Below are 10,138 nucleotides of genomic sequence, written 5' to 3'. Positions count from 1 at the left end.
GCCGCTCCTCCATCCAGACTGTATCCAAACCGATTCCGCACCTGGAGGCAGAGTGGGAGTGTTTCACGCTCGCTGCTGACGGAGACAAAGACTCTGAGTCTGCAGCGGATGTCAAAGCCAGGAGTCACAGCGTGGGAGGGAGAGAGGAAGACATTACTCCTCGTAACACCGTGACGGAGCAGATGCGACAGGCGGAGGCTCCACTGGGGGAGCGAGGCCTCCTTCCTCCCGCCAGGCCTCCTCCTTCCTCCCGCCAGGCCTCCTCCTTCCTCCCGCCAGGCCTCCTCCTTCCTCCCGCCATGCCTCCTCCTTCCTCCCGCCATGCCTCCTCCTTCCTCCCGCAAGGCCTCCTCCTTCCTCCTGCCTGGCCTCCTCCTTCCTCCCGCCAGGCCTCCTCCTTCCTCCCGCCATGCCTCCTCCTTCCTCCCGCCAGGCCTCCTCCTTCCTCCTGCCTGGCCTCCTCCTTCCTCCCACCAGGCCTCCTCCTTCCTCCTGCCAGGCCTCCTCCGTCCTCCCGCCAGGCCTCCTCCTTCCTCCCACCAGGCCTCCTCCTTCCTCCCGCCATGCCTCCTTCCTCCACCCGCCATGCCTCCTCCTTCCTCCCGCCAGGCTTCCTCCTTCCTCTCGCCATGCCTCCTCCTTCCTCCCGCCAGGCCTCCTCCTTCCTCTCGCCAGGCCTCCTCCTTCCTCTCACCAGGCCTCCTCCTTCCTCTCGCCAGGCCTCCTCCTTCCTCCCGCCAGGCCTCCTCCTTCCTCCCGCCAGGCCTCCTCCTTCCTCTCACCAGGCCTCCTCCTTCCTCTCACCAGGCCTCCTCCTTCCTCCCGCCTGGCCTCCTCCTTCCTCCCACCAGGCCTCCTCCTTCCTCCCGCCAGGCCTCCTCCTTCCTCCCGCCAGGCCTCCTCCTTCCTCTCACCAGGCCTCCTCCTTCCTCCCGCCAGGCCTCCTCCTTCCTCCCGCCAGGCCTCCTCCTTCCTCCCGCCAGGCCTCCTCCTTCCTCCCGCCAGGCCTCCTCCTTCCTCCCGCCAGGCCTCCTCCTTCCTCCCGCCAGGCCTCCCTCCTCTTCTCACGTCTCCGCAGATACAGTCGCAGCGAGACGCACGATGCCCATCGCACGTTCCACGTCTCGTTTCATTTCCTGAAAAAGCTCCACAACTTCTGCTTCCACCGCGCTCCACCACGTCCTCTCCGAGACGCTTGTCTTACATGAATACTGTCGGTGTTTGACTTCCTCATTCAAGGACGCAGAATAATAATAATAATAACAATAACAATAATGATTAAAAAAATATATCTCAAAAATAAATAAAATAATAATAATTGTGACCATGCCAAAAAACGATAACATGATTGAGGCTGCAAAGCAAATTGCTTTGATGAGGACGATGAAGATTTTGCGCCAATGTAATGAAAAAAAAAGATGCTGGAAGTCATTATAATGAGAAACGTAGTATCTCAAAATAATGAGAAACTTTCTCAAAATGACGAAACTCTTCATTGGTGACGGACCCGCAAAACGCCACATTTTAATAATTCATTCTTGTGATGCAATGAGAGATTGCAGAACCATGAGAGTCGCATGAAGCGCTGTTTTTATGAACCTTCGTCTGTGTACAAAATATTTCTGCTGTCAGACTGTGAAAACGTTTCATGTGTGTTGCAAACGCATCTCTCTGCAAAACGCAGCAGCATCTCCCACACATTTTTTTTTTTCTGATGTTTTCTCTCAAAACGCCACACATCCTTTACACAACTAGATGGAATAAAATAAGGGTTCAAATAAAATCCATTAATGACACTTTACCACCGCGGCCTGGGAGGCCGGCACTGTGCTGGAGTGGTGGAGCCATTTTGGAAACTGGCTCTTGCCGGTATCAATGTCCTGTCACCGGTTATAAGCGAGTCGCCGCAATCTACTACAAACACCGGAGGTATTTATCAGTACATACAAAAGATAGAGAAGTATTGTAAAAGTTTTTTGTAAATGTTTTTTGTGGCACTTTCATCCATATTTTTTCAATTTCTTTCATTTTGTGCAAAAGGCACAAACACATTGCAGGAGGGAAATTCATTCACAGTTCACATGGTGGGACAATACTTTTTACTGAATTTATGCAATTATTACTGGCTATATATTAAAATCAATCTAAAAATTAAGAGCATTCCTGAAAAGCAATAACATATACTATGTCTCACTTTGAAAGTTTCTCATTTTTCCTCATTATTTTGAGATACTAAGTCATTATTTCTAGAAAGTTTCTCAAAATAACGACTTACAGGACCTTTTTTTTTATTAGATTTTTTTTTATTTGACTTTGATTTTATTTTTTTTATTTAAAAAAATAAAATCAACCGAACTAAGCAGGAGAGGAGTGTGTTCTTAACCTCCTGGAATCTCACAGGGATGAAATCAATCTGTTTGTTACGTCAGCTCATCTTGATAATTCACAGGATGTGACAGCGTAACGCCGTCACCTGACTTCCCGCAGGTATTCTACCGTTTAATCTAAATAATTACTCAGGTGGAATAATTGCCAAATCACCTACTTACTTGATATTTTAATCACATTGGCTTTAGGGAATCATGATATGTGGAATCCCCTCTTGAGGAAACAGCTACAAGGACCTTATCTCTATTTATGTAGCATCAGTTACCAGGACGACGGTTCCTATAAAATCCAACGCCACCGAGTCGGATTCTCAATTTATGGAAAACAGGTGGGAAGAACCGCGGCACGCCACCGACACGCTACCTGGGTGCAGCGCACTCCAAAAAATAGCATCGGATTTCAGTTTGTCTCCTTTTTATTGAAGTGACAGTTATTGACTAGGAGCACTCCGTGACATCCCAGAATGTCAGGAGCGTCTCGTACACTTTCTGCTATTAAACACAGAGTGAAGAACGGATTCACAGGAGTCACCAGAAAAAAAAAAAAAAACCCAGACCACACTAAGGAAGGCCTTGTTGTGAACCTTCAGCGTGACCGTGGACGCACAAAGAAACAGAAGAATGTCGGCAAACTAAATGACAAAATTCACAAATAAGATAAAAGAATCACCGATCGAAACACAAGACTGAAGTGCAAACTGAAAAACTGAATACTGGTGAGCTAATACTAACTGCTATCAACTCTCATATTCAAGTTGAACTAAACACACTGAGGGTGCGCCCTCATATGGAAAGTGTGTAAACACAGAATGGACAGTGAGCCTGTCCCGAAAATGCTAAATGTGCTGATTTGGACTCTTTTTCATTTTCTTTTTCTTTTCTTTTCTCACACACATGGTAATTCATAGCACGTGCGAATATTACCTTCAAGTCCCGATGCTCGGTCCCTGCATTTAATTCCTAAAACAACGTCCAGGAGGCCACCGGGACACGCCCCCTCTTCCTGTACCAGCTGCTACAGTGGCCTCCGCCCTCAGCAGTGCGTCCCCACGGCGCTGTAGGTGGAGGCCTCCTCGCGGATGGTGCTGAAGGGCGACAGCTCCAGTTCGGCGGTGGTGGCCTCGTTGTCGCTGGTGGTGGCGGTGGCGGAGGAGGCCGGCGGTCCGCACTCCTCGCAGCAGCAGCAGCAGCAGTCCAGCACCGCCCGCGTGAACGGCCGGCACAGGCCGAACAGCAGCACGGGCGTGACGGCCGACTTGCAGAACAGCAGCATCTGGCTGAGCAGGTGCAGGACGTCCAGCGCCCGGCGGGGGACGCTGGCCGCCATGTACACGACGACGATGTTGCAGATGTTCTCGGGGATGATGCAGAAGCCGTAGAGGATGGCCAGTGCCACCACCGTGCAGTTCATCTGGCTCTCCAGCTGGATCTGCTTCTTGGAGCCGCGCACGCAGGCCTTCTCCGCCCGCCGGATCTTGCGGGCGGTGACCAGCGAGCTGCAGATGGTGAAGAGCGTGGGGAGGCAGAAGTAGCAGCCGAAGTACCACCAGAGCCGGGCGCCGTCGTAGGTCAGGCCCAGCACGTAGAGCGTGTCGGGGAGCTCGGTGGAGATGCGCACGGTGCAGCGCTCGCACGGCGCCACGCCGGGGGACTCGCCCTCCTCCGTCACCAGCTGGCGGATCAGCAGCTCGGGCAGCGCCAGCAGCAGCGCCCCCACCCAGATGACGGCCAGCTTGGCGGAGGTGGAGGCGCAGTTCTCGATCATCTCGTAGTACATCTGCACGTTGGTGGCGGCGCGGAAGCGGTCGATGCACAGGGCGCACAGCGTGAAGGTGGTCACGCCGAGGGACGCCACCTGGCGGGGCCAGAGGGGGGGAGGCGCAGAGAGGAGGTTTGGTTAAGAAGCGGCGATAATTAAGGGTTATGGATTATTGTCTTTCGGCGATATCAGATTTCAATTCATATTTAGTGTATCAGCTTGAAAAACATAAATAATAATAAAACTACACAATAGTTTCAACAACCAGAGTTGGACTTAAAGGACTTCAGTTGGATTCTTTAACCCATTTTAGAAAGATTCTTACTGTGAGGTGTGATTTAGTCCAAACTTCCGTATCTGTCTATACTAGTTATTATTACTGGACTTTCCCTAATGGTGATGACATCTTGCAAATTAAATAATGGTGAAGTTTAACTAGAATTTTGCTGGGGGCCCCCCGCTGGAACCTGTTGAAGGACTGACGACTAAACCTCTTCAGTCTTGAATCTTGACTGTTCACTTGCTGCCTCACATATCCCACCCCTTGACAGGTGCCGTTGGAAGGAGACAATGAATGTTACTCACTCACTAGTGTATGTATCACTATATTACCATTACCAAAATCCTGGATATCTAGTCTCATATGACAGTAGAGATTTATATAAACATGTCGCTGAGTTCTTCATGGACAGAGGTGGGCGGGCTGTGAGCTCCCGTCTCCGTACCGCGCATCAACCTCCGCTGGGTGTCAATAAATGTCTGTGACGCTGCGATCACCAGCAGCGCGCGCAGATTTATAATCCTCTGCGTTCACTTCAAATCCAAATCGTCGCCACACGGCGAACAAAACGGAAAACGTGCCCGGGTCTTTCCAGACTGGAGGCTTTGCGTCTCTAAAACGCTATAGCTTAATGAAGCACTCGAGACGATCTGTCGGCTCCGGACGTTCCTGCGAGCGGCGCTGAAAGAGGATGTTTCCATTTCAAAGCGGCGCCGCCCTCACGTCCGGATCCACGGGGATCTACAAAAAGTGACCGAGGTGAAAACAAGCCAAAGAAACTCCGAATCACGACATCAGTCATACCCCCAATGAAGCCGAAACCGATATGAAAAGCAGCCGACGTGGGGTAAAATGCTTCCGAGGCGTCTCTGAACGGTTCCCAAAAAAGAAATCCCAGCTAAAATATTCATGGCACGGCTGTGTACGTCTGGAGCATTAACACATATTGTGCTGCCATTCGGGAGCTGACGGCCTTGACTGTGTGCGCGCACTGTGTGTCACCGCTGCAGTCGACAGCTCTTAAAAATAGAACGACACCCGAGTCATGGAAGTGGCTCTGCCCTGAGAACAGCCATCACGCCGGCCTGCTCCTGGACGTCCTTTCACTCTGAGCCCAAGAGGGGAAGGAAATACCTGAACTGTCAAGAACAACAGGAGAGCTGCCTCCTCTCTCCCTTTGTCTCATTTTGAAATGCCTGTGCGGCGGAAACAGCTGTTACCAAAGAACCAGATAAATACGCAGGGATATTATTAAACCAACAACTAAACAACACCTATATTTTCAACATGGAGAGCAGCTTGTGTCTCCAAGACATCGGTCAACAATAATCACCTTTGCATTTCACCCAGAAGTGAAGAAACGCAAAAAGACGCGATTTGAAGCAGTTCTCCGAGTTCTCAGTGAGCCCCCCCCGCAGGGATGTCCTGTCGCACACCAGTCCGACAGCACCGTGACAGACGGAGGGAGGACAGCGCAGGACACCGGGGTTGCCACGGCGACCGGCCATTAAACTGTTTGCGCCGTTACACCGAGTTAAAGTGCTCAGTTAGGGAGCAGTTAAGTGCGGTGGCGAGCGAGCGAGCACGCGCACACACACACACATGCATGCACACACACAGACATACACGCATGCATGCACGCGCACGCGCGCACGCACGCACGCACGCACACACCTCCAGCTGGGATGGCAGCATGGCAGTTTGCTCCTGTTTTGGTCTTGAACCAGAGGCACCGGGATCGAACGCAAGAAGGTCATGACCGGGCGACGAGGTTGGTCAAAATGTTGGCGCTTTCCTTGCCGGTCTCCACCGATAATGCCGTCGTGTTATTACATCACGCCTTCAAGTTCAAAACGGGAACGACGGCGGCACCCCTCCACCCCAAATCAAGTCCCACCGCCCCGGCACAGAGTGGGTTTGGAAGGCTTCGAAAAACCTCAAACGCCAACGCCCACACCCAGCGCGCGCCGCCGGCCCGTGTCCAGCGGTGGAGCCGGAACCCCGTCAGGGAGGCGGGGCTCCCGCGTCACAACACGTACTGTACATATAGGTCAGGCCGGCGGGGGGATCAGCCCGACTGGAACAAAAGCACGGCGTTACTAAGAAGCTTAGGGTGTCCGAGCGGGCCCCTCGTCTTCCCTGATGTGAGATAATGGAAGCTGAACACTCCCCGTCCGCCCTGTCACAGCCACGCCCCAGATAAACTGGCGTCGGGAATGAAAGCGACGAAACCTCCGTTCCCGCAGTGACGGCGTGGTGTCAGAGCAGACAAGCAGAGTAAATTAAGTGAAAATTAAACAAATATATATTAAAAGACTTATTGGTGGTGAAAAATCCTGGAAAACGCAGGTGTGTGTGGGGGGGGGGGGGGATATGCTCCCGAGGAACTTCCTGAAGCTGTTCTGGACGCTGCTCAGTGGCGCTTGGCGCCGGCGCCTAAAGACGCATAAAGAGAAAGGAAACGTTGCGGCCGGGCGGCGGAGACTGCGTGTTCTCAGACCTCCTTGGCCTGTTGATAGTGATTAAGTCAGAGCCCATCTTCAATAAAGACTCCTCATTAAGCCGGGGGCAAAGTCCTAATCTCCGTCTAGGAACCCACCCCCTCCTCCCCAAACATCACTCCTTTAATCTGGGCGAAGCGGTAGAAAGGAGCCGGAGGTGGAGCTGGGACCGGGCGACATGGGCGACGTTACACTCAGGATAATCGCAGGGGATTTGAGATGATATCGACGTCACGTGGCGTCCACCGCAGTTTCCCACGCTACAGGATCCTTCTCCCTGAATAGCAGTGTGACGTCGTATTCAACCGACGCTCTAGTCCCTGAATGATGCCGTCTTCGCCGTTCGATCGGACATGGAACCCTCCGGCTTGTCCACGTAAGCAGGGGCCGTTCCGCTCCACCCAGCTCGGGCGTCCGGTCTCCCTCTTGGTGCTCGGCGTCCGGCTCGGCAGGGTTCCGGCCCTGCAGGGTTCCGGCTCGGCAGGGTTCCGGCCCGGCAGGGTTCCGGCCCGGCAGGGTTCTGGCTGGGCTCCCGCCGTGCTACCGCCGCCGCAACAGGCGTCACCTTGTGCCTGCTTTGAAACGACAGAGGCTTAGGAACGTGTTTTCCTGGCCCGGGCCGTGCTGGTGCCTTGCCCCGCGCGCCCAACGACGTAGGGATCGGAACCGCCGACCCCGGCTCAGTCGCTCTGCAGGTTGATATCGATAGGGCCACTTAATTATTCTGTTTTTATATTAATTTCGAATATAATATTTGGTTGCAGCCAGACGGACTCGGGTGTAAGTGCGGTCCGGTCGGTGCTCAGCTGACCGCAGGACGCTTGGACCCCGGTCCCCCGACCTCCGTCCTTCTGTTGAGAGGAACTCAGAGGACGAGAGAGATTCCGGGTTGGTCGGTCCCACACAGATGCTGAATGAAGTGAGTCATACAGCACGTCGGGGTTTCTGTTTCCAACCTGCAGACCTCCGTCTCCGCCTCTCCGTTTGATACAATCCAGCACTGTTGTCCTCCCTGCACGGGCCCCACCTCCACCCACACGCCCACCGCTGCTCTCAGGCCCATTTACAACATCAACTCCACCTCCACCCTCAAGACAGCTCACTGCTGTCCAGGAATCATGAGACCGGTCATTGAAGCTTCTTTCTTATTTTGGAACAAATTTTGCTTGACAATGAAAGAGGCTCAACTTTGTTTGTTTACCTCCGGAGAGGAACGGCAGCTCTAGATGACCTAGACGACGGATATCACCCGAGGAGGGGAACATTACCTCCAGGTAGGGGATGATCCTGCAGGAGAACTCCCCCAGCAGCCAGGTCTTGGTCAGCTCATGGAAGACCACCAGGGGCAGGCAGAAGAAGATGACCACAAAGTCCCAGAGGGCCAGGTTGGCCAGCAGGGAGTTGGAGATGCTCCTCATGTAGTAGTTGTGACACACGATGCACATGATTGCGATGTTGCCGATTATCCCGACGGTGAAAATGATGGCGGCGATGATGACCACCGCGTAGGCGCCGTAGGCCTCGGCGCTCAGGGGGTAAAAGGGGTTTCTCACTTGTTTGCGCCTCGTGCGCGTGTTCACGGGGACGAGCGGCGTAAGGTCACGGAGGTCGGGCCGCGTGAACTCCTCGTAGTCCGTGGTTTCGTTGAAGGGAGGGTCCGTGGATTCATACTCCACCTGCGCCGCGGGCTCGGGTGGCGTCTCCCACGTGGGAAATCCCGCGTCCACTCCCCGTGGACTTTCCACGTCTCGCACTCGGCGGCGACGCGCGGTTTCGTTCCCGTGAAGCTGCCCTCCTGCGCCTCCGACGGAGGGCCTCGGATACCCGCGTCCTCCGCTGTCCGTTGCCATGGCAGCGGGCGCAGCGTCGGCGCGCTCCGGGGTCTTCCCGTCCGGAGCGGTCCTTTTACGCGCGGCGCGCCGTGCGCCTTCCTCCCCGAAGCTCCCCGCGGGGCCGCCGGGCGCCTGACTCACGCCCGCGGACCGGGTGCCCGGCGCGTCCCGGGAAAAGTGCGGCCACGCGGCGCGCACGACTCCGGCGCGATCGTGGGTCTCACGCCAGCCCGCGTTACTGCGCACATTCCTCCCGGCGGATCCGCGGTGGCCCGCGGTCAAAGCGCTCTTTGTTATCTGGTGCCGGCCGAGAACAGCCTCCCCACACAGAGACACGCACAGTATCCCCAGCAGCATGGTGCTGTCTAGGCTGCGCCGCGGCGGGGGGTCGTCCATTTGTGAAGCGCAAAGTGAGTCCGGACGTTCCGCATCCAAGCGGCGCTCAGCGCGGAGAAGCGGGCGGCGGCGCGGACACCTCCAGCGCCGGATCCATCTCAGTGGCTGCGTCGTCACGAATGGAACAATAGTTCTGTTCTCACCCCGAGGGAGGGAGGGAGGGAGGGAGAGAGAGAGAGAGAGATGATCCGGAGGGTGGAGGCGCGTCCCTGCCCCTGAGGTTGGAGAAAAGTGTAAAGTTGGTCACATCTCAGAGATAAACACACGCTCCACACTCCGTGGGAGGAGGGGAGGAGCTGCAGGGCGGGTGGAGGAGAGAGGGGGGAGGGAGGGAGAGTGAGGAGAGAGTAGGAGGAGAGAGGGGGGGGGGGGGAGGGGGAGGTGCCAAGCTCCATGTGGCGCCGAGGCCGCAGGTTTTATTTGCAAAGCGCATCTCACACACGACGAGAGCTGAAGCTGCTTCGAGGCGTCGAGGACACGAAATAAAAGCCTCGAAACGAACAGAGGAGACGACGCAGGGAACCGCGGGGGGTCAACGAAACGCCCTCACGCGTGGCGGGACTCGGACCCGCAACCGCGCTCGGCCAGGGCCGTGAGGACCAAAACCCCAAAAGCAAAAAGAAAAGGAGAAGAGTTAAAAGAGCGAGGGCCTCGAAACGGAGGCGGTAAGAGAGGAGAGAGCGCCCCCTGGCGGGGGAAGTGCACCGGTCCGACCTTTAAAGGGGTGATCCGTGTGATTACCCCGCGAAAGAAAAGTTCAAGATTTTTATTTGTCACATACATATACATACTTTCATACATATATGCAGTGAAATGTAATGCAACGCACCCGGTGATAGCACACAATATGTCCTAGGAAAAAACAGTAAGTTGAATACTTATAGAATAAAATAAAAATATATAGAAGAAAATACAATAAAAATAAAATGAAATAAAATGGAATAGATAGAAGGAATAAGCCTATGTATATACAGATATGTGCA

General features: G+C 54.3%; 1 protein-coding gene across 1 annotated transcript; it reads right to left on the bottom strand.

Moving 5' to 3' along the window:
• Positions 1-2,992: 2,992 nt before the first annotated feature.
• On the bottom strand, positions 2,993-8,862 carry gpr37a (G protein-coupled receptor 37a). Its single transcript, XM_080002719.1, has 2 exons — positions 8,196-8,862; positions 2,993-4,242 (listed from the first exon to the last, which is right to left on the bottom strand). Exons 1-2 carry the CDS (start codon positions 8,775-8,777, stop codon positions 3,421-3,423), a joined length of 1,404 nt encoding a protein of 467 aa, XP_079858845.1. The 5' UTR covers positions 8,778-8,862; the 3' UTR covers positions 2,993-3,420.
• Positions 8,863-10,138: the final 1,276 nt, after the last annotated feature.

The sequence above is a fragment of the Zeus faber genome (assembly GCF_960531495.2).
Source record: "Zeus faber genome assembly, chromosome: 6".
NCBI lineage: Eukaryota > Metazoa > Chordata > Actinopteri > Zeiformes > Zeidae > Zeus > Zeus faber.
This window is presented reverse-complemented; position numbering and strand designations above follow the sequence as displayed.

Excerpts from the sequence above, each read along its gene's own strand:
- gpr37a (XM_080002719.1), bottom strand. The coding sequence starts at position 8,777 with ATGGCAACGGACAGCGGAGGACGCGGGTATCCGAGGCCCTCCGTCGGA. Across the intron at positions 4,243-8,195 it reads GGATCATCCCCTACCTGGAG|GTGGCGTCCCTCGGCGTGAC; the intron begins GTAATGTTCCCC and ends TGGCCCCGCCAG.